Source organism: Mya arenaria, chromosome 10 (assembly GCF_026914265.1).
Source record: "Mya arenaria isolate MELC-2E11 chromosome 10, ASM2691426v1".
NCBI lineage: Eukaryota > Metazoa > Mollusca > Bivalvia > Myida > Myidae > Mya > Mya arenaria.
In genome coordinates this window covers 55,429,635-55,451,403 of record NC_069131.1, presented here as the reverse complement: position 1 = coordinate 55,451,403, position 21,769 = coordinate 55,429,635, and the positions used below count along the sequence as shown (strand labels likewise).

General features: G+C 35.4%; 2 protein-coding genes across 3 annotated transcripts in view; both read right to left on the bottom strand.

The window, feature by feature from the left end:
* Positions 1-21,769, bottom strand: part of LOC128205050 (uncharacterized) — a 68,186-nt gene that overhangs the window by 29,619 nt on the left and 16,798 nt on the right. The gene's annotated exons all lie outside the window — the stretch shown is intronic.
* Positions 6,974-21,769, bottom strand: part of LOC128205051 (uncharacterized) — a 29,810-nt gene continuing 15,014 nt past the window's right edge. The window contains exons 3-7 of one of the 2 annotated variants that reach the window (XM_052906456.1): positions 17,586-18,133; positions 17,285-17,443; positions 16,456-16,600; positions 11,621-11,680; positions 6,974-9,481 (exon numbers count right to left, since the gene is read on the bottom strand). In XM_052906456.1, the coding sequence (XP_052762416.1) occupies positions 9,027-9,481; positions 11,621-11,680; positions 16,456-16,600; positions 17,285-17,443; positions 17,586-18,110 (1,344 nt within the window). In that variant the 5' untranslated portion in view covers positions 18,111-18,133 and the 3' untranslated portion in view covers positions 6,974-9,026. The remainder of the gene's footprint in view (positions 9,482-11,620; positions 11,681-16,455; positions 16,601-17,284; positions 17,444-17,585; positions 18,134-21,769) is intronic. The other variant, XM_052906457.1, reaches the window with a different exon arrangement.

Below are 21,769 nucleotides of genomic sequence, written 5' to 3'. Positions count from 1 at the left end.
CTTTTCGAAGAAAAAGTCCAGGTATTCTCATCTCGACAACCATCATCGTCATTCACATTGTAAGAAAAAACTTCAACAAAACAATTAAACATTGCTCATAACTTTTTGACAGATTTTGTTTATACTTGCACACATTGTTGCTTGACACAACACACTATGAGGTATGATATCATTACCTTGACCTCCAAATGACATTAACCTTGGTCATTAAAAAATTGAAAAATTTAACTGCACTGTATGGTTTGTATGAAAATTAATTCAATTGCTTGCACAAATAACATTAAAACATCTATTTTCATAGATATGTGCTGTTATTTCTTCGTTTACAATGTTTAACCAAAGCCATCTTTCCTGCTAGGTATCACATGACATGTGCTGTGTGGGTACACCTGACAACCAGTCTGAAACTGATTTACCACAATTATGATTATATAGCAGTTCTGATAAATCAAAAGTAATAACAAAAAAGAACAATTCCAAGGTTTATTTCTTTGCTTGTTTTGCGATCTTCTGATCCTTTGTACAAAGCAAACGACGTCTCCATTTCCATTTGGAAAACAATGGTTTGTAATTTTTAGCTCGCCTGTCATATGACAAGACAAGATTACATGTTAGTCAATCGTCAGTCCACAAATTGCCTGCGTCACAATTTTGACATAATCTTTATGAGACTTAATAACAAGGGTCATCTCAACAAAATCTTTGACAAAATGGCCCAAATGGTTCCGTTCCGCTGCACAACATGGCAGCCAGAGCTAAAAATAGGAAAAACCTTTACACCACTTCTCCTCAGAAACCGATGATCAGATTTTGATGAAACTTGACAGAAATGTTCCTTGGGTGGTCATTAACCAAAATTTGTTAAATGGTTCCAGTCCACTGCACACCATGGCTGCCAGAGCTAAAAAATAAAAAAAACTTTATACGACTTGTCGTCGAAACCGATGACCTTTTTTCGATAAAACTTGACAGAAATGTTTGTTTGGTGCTCCTTTACTCAAATTGCCCAAATCATTTCGGTCCACTGCACAACATTGCAGCCAGAGCTATTAAAGTAAAAAAAAAAATAACTTCTCCTCAAAAATTGATGATTGTATTTCTATGAAACTTGACGAAAATGTTCGTTAGGTGGTCTTTGCTTGAACCTTTTGGCCAGTGGAGCACAGGCACTGATGTGCCTCTTGTTCCGAATGAACTCGATAGATTTGAAGTATATTCGTTACTAACGGTTATGTTTTTTATGCATTTGAGAATTCCTTCCAACCCTGATTTTTCTTTCTAGACAAATATGGTTAATTCTCGTAAAATATGTCATCACTTTTCCACCTTGTTATCACAATTTGAAACATATAATAGCCAAAGAGTTCAGTAAGTACTTCGTATGCAACCAAGCAATTCGCTAGAAGTGAAATCCATGTTATTTTCAACATTACTTTTACAATCATACGTGCAAGGGAAACGTGTCAGCAGCTGATAAAGACATATATGAGGTATTTTAACAGCTATCACTAGCTTATGAACCTATTCAGAGTACCCCACATAACTATTTCCGAAATGGTTAAGGAAGAGTGCAAGTCCATCAAAGCAAACTACTCTGTATCACCCTAGACGATTGCCGAGGTGCAGCAGAATTCTTCAACACTAGGTGGAATGTTTCCACATATCGTCGTCGCACTTCCAAGAACGGCCTAATCCAGTGTCCTCGCCTGCGTTTGTGTTCAAAACATCATAGTAGTTCGCTATGCATACGAGAAAGATGCCTGGTTGACGAAGTACACAACAACCACCAGGTCACTTAGGGTACCTGGCGATAGGGGGCGAACTTGAACGACATGGAACAAGAGATTGGCGGCAATGTCAAATACAGGTCTGCCAAAGAGCAACGCCTCTACATAAAGCCCAACCTCTACTAGCAGGCGGTGTGGCATGGCAGGACCGAATGGACTCTTTAGTCTGACTAAGACTTTTTCAACTTATGTTATTCATAATCCAAGTTTTATTGTGCAATTTACTCTTAAATTAAACGCAAATCTTAGATTTAAAGATGCACAACTTTGTATGGTGATCACTATTGAAGTTTCCTAAGAAATATACGTTGCTCAGTGTTCGACACAAGTTCAAATACAGCTATTGTCAATACATTAAGGGCTTGCGTGTAATAATATTGCTGAGCGCGCGACACAAACCTATGGCACGGACAGACGTACGGATAAAATCAAATTTAAGTTTTCCCTTTTGGGGGCACATCAACTTTATAATCAGTGAATCTAAAACCAAGAAGAATGAAAGATAAACAAAGTACAAATGAGGGTTAATGAAAGGACACTATTACACCATATGACATTTATAAAACCACATGGAAAGTGTAAAACAAAATCACAATACAAAAGAAAAAACAGTCTAACACAGTCTTTGACACTGTCTGCGGCACAGCCCTACAAGCAAACTATGAACAACTGACGGTGAAGCTGATGATTGACACTGCGTGAATAGGTTGTGTTGCCACCACAGTGTATGACTCAGGTAAAGACGATGAGGTCACAGTTGGAGCAGACTGTGACATTTTCATCTATGGCATGGTGATTTGCAGCAGTGGTTGCGGTGGCTCATACAGGGTCGCGGAGCTTGGTATGGTGGTGCTGCTCCAGGACGCTGATGATGATAAAGCGGTGTCTGGTAAGCATACCATCAACATTCTTGCGGTTGGCGGTGGGGTAATCGTACTGGTTCTACCACACTAGGAGGATGTTGTACTAGGCAAAGTCTTTTTTAAATGCCTAAGATAAGCTTTATATAAATGACCCCCTCCCCCCTCCGTGTAAAGACGCATCTTTTGTGTATTGATTTGTTTCGTAACTGCCTTGTGCTGTTTATCAGGTCACCAATCTGAATATCCTGCTGTGATGCTCTAGAGGTTTTACTATATAAATGGACAAAACATTTTGTCTTTTAGTTGTTGTTGTTGTTGTTGTTGTTGTTTTATTTAAATAAATATTATATTATTTTTACAATGCCTTAGAATAATTGTGTAATATTAAATATCCCAATATTACGATTAAACCAGGATACTTCACAATTTGGATATAACAATGGTGACCATGCATTTAAAATGGATTTAAAAGATATATACTATATAATTAATTAAAAAAAAACTCATCACTTTTATTTGTATATTATTTATTTCTAATCGGTTTAATTGAAAATACATTAGCTATGCATATTGTTTATATGTTTTAGTGAGACAATGGGTTAATCTACTGTAAAAGTGTCAACCCGAAATGGTCCTGAGCCAATAAACAAATACACAGGAAATTGATCCTATTGTGGCACCTATGCAATAAACAGGAGATGCACAGCAGGGGATTATAATGCCAAACATTCCTTACCTGACCTTAACTTATCTAGGCTGTTAACATCTCCTGAACCGGCTCTGCTCTGCAATGTTAAATTAAACCACATAATATACATATGACGCGAAATGAAACTCATTTAATTTGCATACATTTTTATAATATAAGGTATGAACCCAACTGTCATGTACAATGTATTGTCTTCAAAAAAGTCAACATGCTGCAGTTCTCTAAGCTTTCTAACTTGCTAATTTCGAAGGCGCAACTGCGACCGAAGAATTTTATTTATTGTAAATTGACTTTGTGAATTATGATATATGTATTGGTAGTTGGGCAAACGTCAGATTTGAGTATTCACGTGGGCTGTGGAACCTGCTGTTGCAGGACCTGCAGCTGTGAAGCAATCTCCCGTATATTGTTTTTATGAATGAACAATTAAAATAGACTCATCGTTGTTGTATAGGATGTTATTCGTGTGCATGTATCCACTCCATGATGTCCCCCTTTGGACTGCAGACATCAAAATGGGGCCAGGTTGGTTGCGCATGTATCAATAACTCTTCTTGACTGGTCTTTTCAACCAGGAGTCTTCACTGCCCCTCTCAAGGTTCTACTGATTTACAGCCCATCGCCCACTGCCATGGTCTCCATCTTGCAGAGGCTGCTTGACCTGCTTATCCACAGTGTGTGTATACCACTTGATAAATTACGTCATAAATGCTACGTCGGAAGGCAATATTTTGCTTCGAATAAAGACTTTAAACAAAGATAACTTCACTATTTCTTCACCATTTTAAATGAAACTTAGCGCTGTCTTCGCCGCTTATGGAGCTCCACCTTCGTTTTTTTACCCGATTTTGATTGAGAGTTTAGTTTCTTAAAACACTACGACAAACTTTTTCACAATACGGCCGTCTGACGGAGCACTGTCAAAACATTATTTTGGGAACAGGTTTGTCGAAGTGTTTGATGAAACTTATCACCATATCAAACTTTGATAAATAAACGAAGACGGGGCTCTTTAAGCGGCATAGACTGGCCTTTGTTTGATTTAAAATGGTGTAGTAAAAGAAAAGTTATCCGTGATTTCAGTCTTCATTGTAAGCAAAATCTTGCCGTCCGACGTAGCATGTGAGACGCAATTTATCACGTGTCATACACACACACACTGATCCATCTTCTTTCCGTTCTTCTTGGTGTGAGCCCTCTTGTATAAATTGGCGGTAATCTGTTTTCTTCTTTTCATATCAGTTGACATATACGTTGCTCGAAAGTCAAATCAATTATGGTTGATCAATAGTTCAGCAAGCCATCCTGCCAGCAAATGCATGAGGAATGTTTACAATCCATGCAGCAGTGAGTAATAACATAACGAAGCACAGTACGGCGAGAAAATGACGACAGCGTGGCGGAGGCGAGGCGTTAGCTAGGTATGACCCGACTTTAATATTCGTTGTCACGAGTCATCGTTTCACAACGGGATAACAACGAGGTTTAGAGTGACTAGCAGGTGGCGACGACGTACTACATCGTGGCAACCGGCTGTTATGTCCACATCGCTGGAGTCAGAAACGAGGTACAACGGCGCACCCAATCGTGACATTACAAAAGAGGCATAAGAAGTGCCACATGCCTTACAAGGAACAATTAAGGCCAGCTCGTAGAATATCGTATCGTTATACTAATTGATGTAAGCTCGATGGTGACGATAGCCTATGAGTTCACTCTCGAGTTCGTTTCGTGAGCAGAAACCAGCACTGTGTTCTTTTTGAGAGAACATGAGAAAGTACCCCTGGTGAGGATCGAACCCTTAACCGCAGTCTAGCTACAAGTTCACACACCTCATTAGTTGTATCTCTGACGTCTAGACTCTATGATTTGCAGCATTATTGCATCCAATGTAAATAACGATTTCCCCTAAAATCGAACGTATTTCCTGAGGTATGGGGTTAGTGGATTGGCTTTCAACTTGACTTACCGAACATTGTTCAGCGTGTATCTATTCAGTCAAAAGGAATGTAAGAAGTGTATGGATTTTTAACTGACGATTTTGTTTCGATTGTTTTTAATGTTAACGAAAAGAAAAACCCGAAAAACCGGATTGTGACGTTTTCTACCTAAACTCGTTTAAATTGTACCTCTCTTGTCAAAAACAGGAATTTCCGCGCATTCTTTTGTGTATCTTCTGCTGCAGCAAATCGATGAGGCTTTTAGAAATGGAAGCATTTTGGAATAGTTAAAAATGTTCATTTGGCAGTAGTTTTACACGTAAATAGTGGCGTTTATGATATATTAACCTTTAATGTAAGGTTGTGTACATTTTCACAGTTAAATAAATACAATATAATATAATATGTTACGGTTTTTCATACACATTTGAACAAATATATCATGTTCCATAAACTAGTATAATGAATTCAGAAATACATCACATCCGAGGGTTGTTCGGAAAGCCTTAAAAAGATAATTCGTTCATCATGTAGTTGATACGTTATGAAAGACTTATATGCAATGGAAGTGCTGAAAGCGTTCAAAAGCTGTAAATGCAACAAGCCTCATTTTACTTTTTTTTACAAATCTGCTCGTATGCAAAAAATCGAATCAAAAACTAATAATTTGAGTGCCCGAACTGTAACCGATAAGTGCTCGTCATAATCTAAGAACAGCTTATGTTAACTGATAAACCTGTACGTACTAGGATATGGTTTGTTTGCGTTCATCTCATAATTGTATTGCTTGTGTACAGGTAATTAAATAAAACTCCGCGAGTTGGATGTGTCGCCCGACGAATTATTTACTGTCGTCATTAAAGCTGTTAGATTGGCATTTAATTCATTTATAGACAATGATGTTGCCATTTAACTTTGAAGTGTAGGTGGCATTTGAACTGAAGGTAACACCGATAAACCAGGAGCAAGCAGTTGGTTATATAAGCAAAAATGAGCACAAAAATACTGAAATCAATAACATTGAGAAATAATTTGACGGTAATGGATTAATACGTTTTCAGTAATATTCAGCTTCTTTTGTATCTGGAATATACCTACGACAACATTTTAGAAAACAAATCGAAATAAAGAAGCACTATGGGTTTTTGTTTATTATTTTATCTTCAAAAGCAGTCCACTCTGCCTAATTTTTCTTATGGAAGCAAGAGTTACGGTTCTTATGCACTGCACTTGCCCTCATTGAGATCTATCTAGCTATGAAGTTTCAAGTTGATACCTCTTATATTCTACAAGAGGCCAAATCTCCAAGTCAAGATTGAGGGCCATGGGTGCTGGCAATAATGAAGTATCACACGGACAACCATTTATCATTCAAGGTCACTGTGACCTTGACCTTTGGCCCAAAGACCCCTAAAATCAAAGGGGCCATGTACTGGTCAGGCCCAACCTCCAAGTCAAGTTTGACGGGCATGGGTGCAGGCATTGTCGAGGTATCACTCGGACAACCTTTTACCATTCAAGGTCACTGTGACCTTGACCTATGGCCCGATGACCCCCAAAAGCAAAAAGTGTCATCTACTGATCAGGCCCAACCTCTAAGTCAAGTATGAGGGCCATGGGTGCAGGCACTGTCGAGTTATTACTCGGACAACCTTTTACCATTCAATGTCACTGTGACCTTGACCTTTGGCCCGATGACCCCTCAAAACAACAGGGGTCATTTACTGGTCAGGCCAAACCTCCAAATCAAGCATGAGGTCCATGGGTGCAGGCATTGTCGAGTTATCACCCGGACATCCTTTTACCATTCAAGGTCACTGTGACCTTGAATTTTGGCCAGATGACCCCTAAAAACAATATGGGTCTTCTACTGGTCAGGCCCAACCTCCAAATCAAGTATGAGAGCCATGGGTGCAGGTATTGTCGAGTTATCACCCGGACAACCTTTTACCATTCAAGGTCACTGTGATCTTGACCTTTGGACCGATGACCCCTAAAAACAATATGGGTCTTCTACTGGTCAGACTCAACTTCCATATCAAGTTTGATGACCATAGGTGTAGGCATTGTTGAGTTATCACTCGGACAAGCTTTAAAATTATTTTACCATTAAATGTCACTGTGACCTTTGATCCGACGAGCCCTTAAAATAATAGAGGTCATCCACTGGTCAGGTCCAATCTTCATGTCAAGTTTGAAGACCATACGTCTAGGAATGGCTGAGTTATCACTCGGACACACTTTGGTGTACCGACGGACCGACCGACCGACCTACCGACCGACCTACCGACCAACATGTGCAAAGCAATATACCCCTCTTCTTCGAAGGGGGGCATACATATAGTAATACAAATCGCAATATGGTACAAATTCAAAGGCAAACACATTTTTAATTATGTCTTCGGGTACAAACTCACTGGCAAACGCGTACATAGTAATAAAGTCTCTTAATAGTGTACAAACTCACTGGCAAACACGATTAATAAGGTCTCTTAATAGAGTACGAACTCACTGGCAAACACGTACACATAAATAAGGTCTCTTAATAGAGTACGAAATCACTGGCAAACACGTACCCATTAATAAGGTCTCTTAATAGAGTACGAACTCACTGGCAAACACGTACACATTAATAAGGTCTCTTAATAGAGTACGAAATCACTGGCAAACACGTACCCATTAATAAGGTCTCTTAATAGAGTACGAACTCACTGGCAAACACGTACACATTAATAAGGTCTCTTAATAGAGTACGAACTCACTGGCAAACACGTACCCATTAATAAGGTCTCTTAATAGAGTACGAAATCACTGGCAAACACGTACACATTAATAAGGTCTCTTAATAGAGTACGAACTCACTGGCAAACACGTACATATTAATAAGGTCTCTTAATAGAGTACGAACTCACTGGCAAACACGTACATATTAATAAGGTCTCTTAATAGAGTACGAAATCACTGGCAAACACGTACACATTAATAAGGTCTCTTAATAGAGTACGAACTCACTGGCAAACACGTACACATTAATAAGTTCTCTTAATAGAGTACGTACTCACTGGCAAACACGTACACATTAATAAGGTCTCTTAATAGAGTACGAACTCACTGGCGAACAAGTACAAAGTAATCAAGTCTCTTAATCGTGTACAAACTCACCCACAAACATGTGGATTTTGTTATGCCATTTAAATGGACAAACCAAAAATTAAACAAAATCACAAAATGAGCACAAAAATCATACATGCAAACAGCTCTAATGACGAAAAATTATTTTGTTTGAATGGAGGGTACATAAAACAATAACATCTAAGATCTTCCATTTTGCGTTATAATTTGAATTATTCTACTGTAATTTATTGAGAACTTGTAGTTGTGTTTGACCCATACTTTCTTTTAGCAAATAACGTGAACATACTAAACGGCAGGGACAAACACGTTCGAAAATACGAACGCCATAAGTGCGTAATACTTAATGTTGAATTATCATTGAAAAAGCTATGAAATTGATAGCTTTGATTACAGAGAAGTGTTTTGTTGTCTTGCATTTGACGAACTCGTCTAGTTAACGATCGTAATAAATTCAGGCAATTTCAATGCCTATTGTACGTGCTAGAACCATTTTCTTGTAAAAGAATGATTTATAATTTGAATTGGTTATATTGAAAAATATATGTATATATCGAGTGAATATGCTCCTCTCACTTCAAAAATATGTGTTATATCATTTTTTATCTGCTGGTTCGGAAAGTGTTCCATGCTTAGCATTTTGTACTTTGCCATCTTGATCAACGAAGACACTGTAATCCGGTCTCTTTGGAAGCCCCTCGCAAACCCATTGCTTTTCACTGTTTTCATCGACGTAGTAGATCCAGATATACACGGCATCTTTGATTGTAGTAGGATATTCGAACGCCATATGGGCACCTGGGGCAATTGTCCTAAATGCTGCAGCTGCCGAATATTCTAATCCGCGACCAATGATGCCATTTGCTCCATATGCCCCTCCGACGACAGCAGTTGCACTCGCTTCTGCTTTCTGGTTTGCAATGTTGACTTCAGGTCCATTAAAACTGTACTTCGCATAGATTGTGTATTTGGAGCGATTTGTAACATGTGTAGTCATGGACTTTGACAACAGTTTTTGGAATAACCATGCTAGGGGCTTCGATCCTGTTTCTATGAAATAAGAAAGACATGAAATGAAAGTTGCTTTTTTGACACAACTAAATATAACATACCATATTTGTCTTAACATAATATTTCTTATTTCGTTTTAACGTTCCATTTCATAAAAAAATTAGATGGCCTAGGTGACCTTTGACGGTCACCTGAGAAAATGATTCTCACAAGGCCTTATGATTATGGGTATGATTTTCTTAGCGGCCATTTTTTATGAACCGACATTATTTGAAGGATATTGATAAAGCATTACCTAAGAACATTTCCTTAAATTGATAATGAGCTCTTGCCAGTGGCACCGGGGAAAAATAGATTTGAAAATTTCATTTAGGGAAAATAGAACCACTTTTAAGTATCATATCTCAAAAGTATTTTAAACTCTTGCCAACTGTCTCTGAGGAGAATAATTTCAATGTTTTCGATAAAATAATATAGTGAAGACTAGCCCGGACCGATGTCAGCAATTTTCTTCTACGAACCAACATAGCAGGGCCCTTTCCTAATACCCCTAAAAAGGTTTAATTTTGAATTTTCGACTACTAAGTCCTTGCCGTTTTCATTGTGTTTTTAAAGGAATTTGATAAAGGATCTCATAAGAAACATTTGTGTGAAATTATTTAAGTTTTAGCCAGCGGTTTCTAAGGAAAAGATTTTTCCCATAAAGTAAAAACTTGCCCCTCCCCTGTTGGCAACGTTTTAAACAAGCAAACATAGCTTAAGGACTTTTTTCCAAAGAGTCATATAAGGAAAAATATCCCCGTCCCACGGCCAAGTTTTTTAACAAAACAACAACGTAGCTTTCAGGATTTGAGGATTAAGGACGACCTACAAATCTATAAAATTTGGAATACAAATATGAGATTTGATTTCAAAGTTTTCGATATAGTCATATCATGAAAAGAACGTTTCTGTGAAATTTGAAGAAAATGTCTGAGACAAAGATTTTCATAGTTTTTTAGCCACCGCCGTTGGTGGCTGGAAAGAATTGGATACGGGACCATATTGCGAACACTTTTGTTAATGTATGTTGAAATCTGGATTACGGTTTGGTAAGAAAATAATATCAAAGATTTCTTCCTTTTTTTGCTAAAGCAACCAATTCTTATATTGAACCATTTTATGTTAATGACGCTAGAGTATATCCATTTAATGATTATTCCTGCGAAAAATGTTTGCAATTGGTCAAGTGTCTAAGAAGGAGAAGATTTTTGATAATGTTTTCTTTATTTGTTCACAGTTTTAGAAAAATGATGCTTTTATTTAGAAACTCTATGATCACACAGTTTTAAGCCTTTTATTTTATAAGCCAGACTGTGTGTGATGTTCATAGTTTCAAACAATGACTGCATCGTATCTTTGAAAAGTTTTTGCATTAGGTGCTCTGAATTGTATTCCTCCGTCTGCAGATAGAGTGGGGATCTCTAATCATAGAAGTACCTGGGGTTCACCTATAAGTTTATTATTATTTGTTTTATTGTTAAGTTTCCTCAAGTTAATGTATACTTTTATTAGATCAACTTTTGCGTTTTTTCTTTGTTTAGGATTGTTGGGATAAGAGTGAGGTTTGTGCACAACAACTGGTTTAAACCCTCAGTAAATTTACATTTTCCTGACCGTTCCAAGGCGGTACCTAACAATCCTTGATAAACATACCTAGTTTTTTTTATATATAATATGTATACACATTTATACCGAAAAATTTAATATCATCATCAATTTGGACATCTACATCAACTCAATACCGAGCTGGTTACATTTGTAAGAAGTCGTACACGGGATAAAACAAATGTCCAATGTAAAATCGATTATCTTGTTTGATTGCTCAGGTATGAGACAGCTATAAGAAAGAAGCGCTGCGCAACCCGAGCAACCTTACTCATTCCAAACATTTTTCTTGCAATAGCAGAGCACGTGGACCTTTCTGATATTTACTCCGCGTAAATTATTATACTTTTCTGGGAAATCCTCGAGTTATACTTACGGGTACAGCTCAATAATCGAAACTCGAGCCATCGGGCATACTTGTTGTTTGACTGATACTTTCTTTACTTTGGCAAGCGTATTGTTTATTTTCTTTTTAAGATAAACTAACAATTTAAAACTACGCCGGCTAAGTATGGGATAATTCCTACTTACTTATAAAATCAACGACCCCATTTTGTAACTTTTTGTTTTCGCTGACCTCTTGCAGGATATCTGAGAAAGAAAGCAAAGATTAGAATGTGTCTGAAATGTGTCTGAAAGATAGAACACCATTATATTGTTAATAGAGGATAATTGTCCGTTTCAGTTGGATATCAATCTGAATGCACCAAGTGAGTATCAAAATGTAATCATTTCATTCGCATGTGATCTGAAGGTTCATCAAGACATTATTTCTATAATTTATTTTTTGTTTCTCTTTTTTAAATGAAAATAAGTCATTCTCACTTATTTCTGTGATAACTATTTTAAAATGGCAATTCATATTCAGTAGAAAAAAGCTCCACAATCTTAATGACGTCATCCCCTTGAGGAAATGCTGATCATTAAAGTTGGAATGGTATAGAAACAAACTTTATATTTTGCTTACTGAGATGTTCATGTTGCTCTCTTACTAGTAGATTTTGCGTTCTTACCTGAACATCTTGCTTTCTTCAGTCCTATATTCGTTATTTGAGTAACTATAGAGTGAACATCCTTTATATGATATTATGTGATTTATTCAATTTACTCATTGTTTTAAACTCCATGCCACACTAATAGTTTATTTACTTTTTTAGTCGCATTTTGGTATTCAATGTGTACATAAGTCGTTTAGAATCCTCAGATGTCTACATTTCATCGCTTTGTAGGTTTCATACACGTGAGAAAAGTTCAATCGATCAACATTTTCGGGAAGTAAATGTAATTAGCATTTAGTAACATGCCAAAAAAGCAACACGCACAACAGCGCCGTATTTTACACCAGAGTGTTTAGAAAAATGTACAGAACCGCGCGAAAACTATTAACAAAGTACGAATATTTGCTATTACAAGTACAAATGTTGTTTCCATTGTTCTTGATATCACCATGAAGCCGATCAAATTGAAAACTAATCAGTTTAAAGATAAATATAATTCTTCATTTATACTATATAAATGCTTTTAATTTCATTTCTAACATTAAAACACTTTTACAATGTTTTCGTTATTTGACCACCATAATAACGTTATTATTTATGAAGTCCACGAGTCAAACTACTGGGAAGAGACAAGATGTATCAGTGGTCGTCTGTTGGATTGTCGAATGGTTTTTCACAGCTTGTGATCAACCCAACCAGAATTACAAAATCATCTAGTACTCTAATAGACTATTAAATTCTAGCAGACCTGACAGGATAACAGAAGTTCTAATTCCAGCCTAATTGGATACTGAGGAACATTGTAATCCAAACGAAGCCTTAAAATTTCTAACCAATATTATACATAAACTTATTTCAAACATGCCCCAAAGAAATGTTAGAGGGAAAATTTACTCCATCTACCAGGATGGTTTAATGAGAATATAAAAACTGCAAGTAGGCTTCGTGACAAATTAAAAAAGAAGCTAACTAGATAAGAACAAGAAACACAAAAATAAAGTAACACATTCTATTCGAAAAAAAAGAGATTTTTTATAGCCATTCTATCAAGGAAAATAAAGGTATCAAATATCTATGGAATAATATGAATGCATTCCCACAACCAAATAAGCCTTAAATCATGCTCAGTCTAGTTCAATCAGCTGAACATATATATTGAGAGGACACTGATAGCATAATATGCGCTATGAATTCCCATTTCACAAACATTCCCAATCTCTTTCAGAAAGTAAAATATGATGAAAGTAAATTTTTAACCCTCAAATCTGTTTTAGATAATAAACCTAACAATGAATACTTTAAAATCGAATTTATTACTTACTTTAAAGTTCTAAAAATTAAAGACAGTTGACAGAGACTTCATGAAATAGGACCTAAGATTCTTAAATATTGTGGAGGTATAATAATTGGACCTATAACTTCCATCATAAACAGCAGCATTTTAAATGTAGTATTTCCAGACCATCCCAAGAGGCGTGTATCATTCCAATACACAAAGGATCTGACATAAACGATCTCAACAACTATCGGCCAATATCAATCCATCCTACTATTTCTAAAGTGTTTTAAAAACACATCGCAAATCAGTTGAGAAAATATCATGATTAATATCACATATCACATGATCTGCAATCGATCGGGATTTCGTTAGAATCACTCTTGTCAAACAACTCTAATACGTTTAGTTGATTCTTGGTTGAAAGATGTTGACTCTGGTAAGATTGTTGGGACTGTTTTTCTAGATCCTCGTTAAGCTTTCAATTTTGTGGATCACGATATTCTTCTACATAAATTTAGAGTATATCATTTCTCTATATCCAGCCTTAAGCTTATACCTTCATACTAACTAATGCGTTGTCAATGAGTAAAAGTAGGAGATAGCAAATCTACATTTCAATTTTTTAAAAGTGGTATTCAACAAGGCTCAATTCTAGGGCCACTTCTCTTTTTGATTTACATCAATGATATACGTATACATACCTTTCACTAAATAACTTATGTATTGACCTCTTTGCAGATGATTCTACTTTGCACACATCGGGTTATAGAGTGACAAATAGTCAAAAAACATTGCAGAATGATTTGGATTTAGTAGCTTCTTGGTGCTTTAACAATAACTGGTTAATTCATTTAGGAAAATCAAAATGCATGTTGATTAACAAAGGTTACAATTCAAAACCCATCTCCTTGACATTTCTATAAGACGAGTTTTGAACAAGTTACATACAGATCTTGGAGTTATAATTAATAACCAATTGAATTGGAAAGAGCAAGTTTTCAATGTTTGTAGGAAACTAAAATCTAAAATAGCACTTCTAAAACGAATCAATTACCTCTTGAGCTAGAACATGTAAAAACTTTTTTTACAATGCGTATATGTTATCCACAATGAACTATTGCTGTTCAATATGGAGCAGATTTATAAATCTATTATTCATTAAAAAGTTGCAAAAAATAATTTTACGAAAACCGTCCATTGTTCAAGTAATTAGGCTGGTTATCGTTTGAAAATAGATGTAGATAATTTCATGCCTGAATACTAATGTGAAGTATTTTCATTTACCAATAACACAAACTTCTCACTGTGGTCTGCCATCCATAATGATTTAAGTTTCCTTTGCCACAATACTTACTATGGTAAGAAGTCATTTGTTTTTTTGCTTAAGTTGTATGGAATTCCAAACCGCTTTTTATTCGAGAACCATCATCTTTAATTGCATTCAAAACACAATTCAAAAACACCTTTTGACAAAACAATGACTTTAGTGAATGATTGTCTGTTTAAATTATTTGTTTCAATGCGATTGTATTTGTTAGTTGTCAGAAAGACGATGTGTAAACTTATAGTTATAATACAAACGTAATAACAAATGTTTTTTAGTATATTTTCGTACTTACAAATTTGTTGTTGAGCTAGTGTATTCGTGTGTCGGATTCCTTTCAAAATCAGGAGTCTGTAGCAGTGAACAACAAAACTATGACCAAACAAAACTGATGACTTGAAAGTAAGTTTTTTTAATTTACTAAAACATGTTGTTATAGTTCAGAATGGTGGCTTTTAATTGAGATATTACAAACATAGACTACAAACATAGAGCAAAGAGTTTCACATTTATGGCCTTTTGTATAATAGAACTGATTACATGTATAGTTTTGTTAATAACATAAAAAAACTTAAAATACATTCAGGCTGACATTCTGTACTTATATTTCAACATTATCACATGTCTAGCCCTTTGTTAACTTAGTAATAATAAGACTTTTATGGTTTGAATCGTTATGTATAGCAGACCACAGTGAGTAGTTTGTGTTATTGGTAAATGGAAATACTTCACATTAGTATTCAGGCATGAGACTATGCAAACACTTGAATATGTTCAGGATATTAAGTTCAAGCTCTTCATACTTGCTCGAAACAAGACAATAGATAACAGGCAATACATTTGTTTTAAATAGAATGCCTGCTGTAGCAGTTGTCGATTGAATGCCTTCGAATTGCACCGTTCAAATATGCTATCACTCTAGTTTTTATTGGAAACAAGTGGCTTAATACTTGAAATGTGTTAAAACATTTAAAGATTAAACATTTTCCTCAAGAGTGTTATAGAATAAAAGATGCAAAACGGTATAGTGTTCACTCTGTACATTAGTCTTATGAATGTTTTTATTTATTTCATGGAATGATGAACAAATTAATAGCAGTATACTTTTTCCGGTGTTTTTCCCCTGTAAAGCATTTTTTGGAAAAAATAATAAGTTGACACGAAAGGCCATTCTGTCAACTGATTGCAAACTTGAATTATTTATATTCATATGTAACAGTTATGGCTACCCTGCACGCTCTATTTTGAATCCTTCATTGACTTGAAGTGTGTGGGGTTTTTTTTGTGTATTCAAAATTCCACGGCATCTGTTGTGCTATCAATAGCTAAATATTTATTTTTATGGGTCTTTTAGAATCCACATAATGATCGCCTATTCTTTCTTACAGCGCCGTGTCGTTAATTCAATGAGGAAATTTGTTCAGAGATTAGCTTCATTTAAAAGGTTACAAATATATAAGTACTGTTTTTGGTGCCAGTATAATATCCTACTTTAACTTCTGTTAACCTATGATTTTGAAATGGATAAACTAGATGTTTAATGTGCTGTTTATTACAATTCAAAACTCGGTTTGCTAAAAGGATTTACTGCAATAAGATTAATAATCAGAGTGATGTTTGGAAAAACGATGTTGATAGTATAACAGGTACATATAAAGTCACATGATTTTGAGGAATAATTTTAATGATTTTCTTTTTAACAGCTTTTTTGTTTCATTCTGGAACGTTGCCGCACTTTTCCGCTATTCCAAACAAAAAAGCTTACCGTTACATAGGCTTTTGATGATTTTGTTAAGCATGATAACATTTTCGTCAAGGTCTTCATTGTCTGGATGCTTTGGATGAGGGATGACATCGTTAATGGCAGCCATGGCGTCCTTCCTTTCGATTTGCAATTGATCCAACTCCAACTGCAAAAACAAATGCGGAAATCGTTTTTGTTAATTGGGTTACCAGTCACTTAAAATACTAAACATTGTAAATTTCATCCTTGTTTAGTTTAAATACTAAGAGACTTATAAATGGCTCTTTAGTTATCTTGAACATAATCAGGTGTCATATGAAGTACATTGGACATGCAAGTAAGGTTATTGTAGGCTTGCCATTTGCATATACTGGTTTTCATTTTTTTAACCCTCATAAATCTTGCCAAAATCAAAATGATATTAAACCCGTCCACCATTGTGAGTGTGAATACAAAGTTGTTAATTTGCGCTACCTAATAATAACTATAACTTAGTCACTACCATTTAAATGCTTAAGCAAACAATACATTTAACATATTATCCATTAACTCTTTCCAACATGTTCATGTAAGTTTTCATGGCCTACATACACAATACAAACAATTACAATGTTAATTTAAAAGTATACTATAATCGGTGATCAGCGATTAGAACATATCCGAAGAAGTTGCGTTAATCGGAAAATATTCGCAATTAACGAAATGCAGTTCATGTTAGGAATTGAAGTTAAGGTGTACATATATTGTCACTTTAAGATCATCATTTCAAAAACATACATATGCAAGTAACCTGTTGTTAGGTTACTGTTGAGATGAAATGGCAGGATATAAAAACAAACAAAAATCTTACTTTGTTCAACGTGTTTACGGTATCCTGCGCTTTGGTATTTGCAGCGAGATGGTTTGGCACAAGGAGCAAAGCACGCATTTGTCCGAACCATTGTTTAAGTTGATCATCCGTTACTTTAAGTTTTGGTGCGTGGCGCAATTTCTTTCCAATGTCCCGAACCTGTAATTGTATAAAATTAGAATGTGTAACTCAATTTAAAAAACAACAACAACGTCACTTTGTATTACATTAATATTAAGTTTAAGGGTGACATGCTGTTTTTATAATTACGATTTGCGAAATCAAAACGGAATTATTTTACCTTGGTACAAACGTTAATCGGGTTTGCTAGGTCTGGGATGTCATTCTCAAAAAGACGACAGTTGATAAGAACACTGATGACGCCGTTCAAATCTGTTTCATCAGAGGTTTTGATCGTGTCATATCCATCTGGTGGCATAAATGCTTTAGCCACCTCCCATGCATTTGAGCACCAATCGCAGGCATTTGTATTTAGCCATGATGGACCTCCAAATCTATGTTGTCTTATAATTGAATCTCGAAATCCATCACAAACATTGATCGGGCAAGGACAATATTTAACTCCATTATGAAGCTTGCATGGTCTACTCCTACAGATTTTGTTTCGCTTGTTACATGGTACAATGGTTGCAGTAGAACACGCGGAGCAGTTGCTTCCTTGCCTTCTTTTAAAACTTTCCATGGTCTTTTCTACGTATGGTTTAAGTCCATCTTTGGTAAAGATCAATCCAACCGATACTTTCAGCCAGTTTTGATTTTCTTTTAGTTTAAACAATTCGGTATAATCTTCCGATGACGCCATCATTCGAGCATTGATTTAACCACTGTCTTAAATAAAACACCACAATTTAACATTAAAATAAAGTATCTGCAGGCATAGCTTGTGCTGTTCATTTTCAAATATGCATGCGATATATATAAGCCGTAATCAGGACCAAACAAACTTAAACTTTACGGAGTTTACATTCAAATAAAATCCCACATAAACATAAGCGGTAACACACTTCACTGTCAATCCAGGGGTCGCGAGTTCGATTCCCCGCAGCACTATTAAAATAACGCTTCGTCTGCACAATGAACATCAGCTTTTTTGTATATTCCCCTGTTACATGTTTAATGTATTTAATCATGCGATCGGTTCAAAAACGGGCGTGATTTCACATTCTTTTTTATCTCAATCATTACTTTAAACTTGAGGAATGCTGCTTTTTAAACAAAAACACACTAACGAATAAAACAAATAGTGTAAACCTCAACCTGCGATTTCGATTATAATATTTTTGCAGACCTTATAAAGCCATGGATCTTCCAGACTGGGTTTTGGAAAAAAAGATTGGACGTTTAATACTAAACATCGACAGCCTGGCATAATAATAATGTACATGATTTGGCTGATGGGCTATCGTAAATGTTAATAAGTACAGTAGATCCAATATAAAAGAGTGTGGTCAATTAACTATAAACCTTTTTAAGACAACAAAGCATGTATTAATATATTTCCATCAGGAAAATTCTCAAGCAAAAAGGGTAATTTAATATTTCACAGGCATAATGAGAAAGGCTGATGTTAGGCTGATGTAAAATAGCTAACAGTGTGAATATGACCGTTCTTTAGTACCAATAACTAGGCCAGGATCTGTTCGCACGTAAATTGTGAATAACAATTTGACTTGTATTTTTTGAGAAAATTAGAATCAGTTCGAATGATTAAGTGAAAATACACCAATTTTCGGTCGTTACCATCTGCAAAGGCCTGCAAAACAGCCTTAAATTCGAGTGCATAGTGGTAACGACCAAAACGGTGTATTATCGCAATTCTTTCCGTCAATTTTCCTTCTCTCTTTATCATTACTTTATTAAACTTCCAGCTGTCACAATGGCGGAGAATGACATTGGGTGCAAAACTATTTGTCAAACAATATTAACGGACATAGAAGCATGCCGAATCGTCGCATACAATGTACCCTTATCCTTAGGGCACAAGATCAAATGTTTGGAAACATTTGGGTTACTAAAAGTAAAAGAGGGTCCTCCGTCGGAGAAGACTTTTGATATCGAGAAAATAACGTTAGGTTATGTTCGTCCCAGAAATGTTTGTTGTTGAGACAGCGTAAACAATTATATTTGTTATAGTTAAATAAACAATAACCACTGTTTAAATTTTAAATTTGAAGAGAGGAACATACTGGTCCAGACTTAACTTGACACTTTTCAAAGTGGTGCCGTTCAGGATGGTCAAAGGAAAAAGCTGTGCCTTTGAGTGCTGAGCCAAAAAGATAGCTGGACGATTAAAACATTTCTCCCTCTGGACATTTTAATAAGCATAATAAGCATTTTGAGGCCTTGACCAATGCATTAGACCTTAGGTGTATACAAAAATATAACAATAACAATCACAACAAATTGTAATTATGGCAGACTACTGCCTGTAGCTAAGGATCCAACAATCAATAAATATATGATATTAGAAATATTATCATTATGTTTAAAAGATCAGCAAAATCGTAAAAAAAAGAAAGGAGACTTGTGAATTTGATAAAAAAAAGTGTATAAGTCTACATGATTCGACACAAAATATACTTGCATTTATGTGTGAAACTGTTAAATTATTAAATCCATGTACTTTGTAAGCTTAATCAACTTCAGCCTGTTTATTTACGCTATATTCTGAAGCTTTATAAAAGTGGTGTTTTCAGGTTCATCCCCTCAACAAACATGGAATTATGCATTCGTTAACCAAAATGAAGATTACTATGACAAACAGGGCTCAGAATGAGCTACTTTCAGCCTCTAGTCGCATTGCCTTAATGGTTGGACAAGCGGTGTCACACAAAGCTACGGCACAGACTTCATCACTTTAAGTCAAAAAGAAATAAAAATAGGTTTCATTATTTTCAGTTGTTATGTGATGAGAAACAGATAATAAAACATGAATGGAACAGTTATAACAGTTTTAATTAATACACTTAAATATACTAACGTTTATGTGAGAGTGAATACATAATTATGTTTCAATAATAATCAATCGATAGTCCTCTGCCGATTCGATTCGATAATCGATAGTGATTTGGTTTCCATTACGAAAACACTTATACACACATTCATTTACATTTGTGATTCAAAATGCGGTTAAAGACATACAAATGTAAAAACCCTCCTTAACATGTACTTGTGTGACGTCGTTAGCGGTAATTTCGAAAAGATTTTACAATACGCTCGATCAGGGTCGAAACAATAAAAAAACAGTTGCAAGTCTGCATCGACGTAGTTTTACAATGTTCAGTCGATTGAGTGTTGATTTTTAGAAAATGTACTTGATTACTTGAAATTTACACACAATACCTATCGGATACTCGATTTATTATCGGTATGTTTCTATTTATTACATATGTATGTTTTGGTAATTAATTTTAACCGGAAACATTTGTACACATTGTCCGGCTAAAATCTTCATTGAATGTAATCATGCATCTGTTTATTTCAGCATCATAAATAAGACATATTTGTAAGAAAGTTTCTTTGTTCAATACATACGACGTTATGGAATCTTGTTCCTATAAGTCGTTTGATATGAATCAAATCACAGAAATAGCATCAGTCGGCAAGAGTTGTAATTGAAAATTTAAAACTCAGTTCGCTTAGCGTCCAATGTTATGATGCGGGCCCTGATAGCGAGTATGTAAAACTAACAGAAATCGGTTATTAACGGCAGGTGATTTTACTAAACAATGCTTTTTTTTCAATAACGCCCGGCTTATGATCGTAATATCCCCGCCCTACCTCTTCGATTGTGAATGAATTATGTCATAATGCGTTCAAAGTGAAATTTCATTAATTTAAAGTCATTCATTTTCATAGGTCAGTTGTGCCTCATCGTATTCTTTTGCATGTTAACACATTTTTAACTGTACGAGTACGAACCGCACTTTTGTTACCTTGAACGTAATCGATGCGTTAGATCGATTCAAATTATCCTTACATCATAAATTTTGAACACAATATAATTATATTTGTTTCTAAACATAAAGGGTTGATGCCTATAAATAAGGTTTTGGTGTTTTGCCAGATGTTTTAGTCGCATCTTTTATTTGCATTGAAGAAGGTTTAAGTTTAATCATTTTACATCTTTTACGGATGCCCTTGAGGAAATTATAAACATCATTGGTTAGTGATGTTATCTTTGTTTAGAAAATATAATATGCATACCAAGGAACACTATTGTTTACATGATAGCCTTGTTTTACTTAATCAACTGTCGAATATATTCCAAACGGTCCATGTTAAACGTATTTACGCTGTTCATTAAAGGGATGATCTTGCAGTTGAATGTCCAAACATTGTGATGGCAAAGAGTTTTACATTTACAATAAGTTTCTGCAACTGCAATATTCAAGTTAGTAACACAGCTTTATGCAACTTTTTTAACTCCCATACAAGCTTTTCAGTTTACCCTGATCATGCATT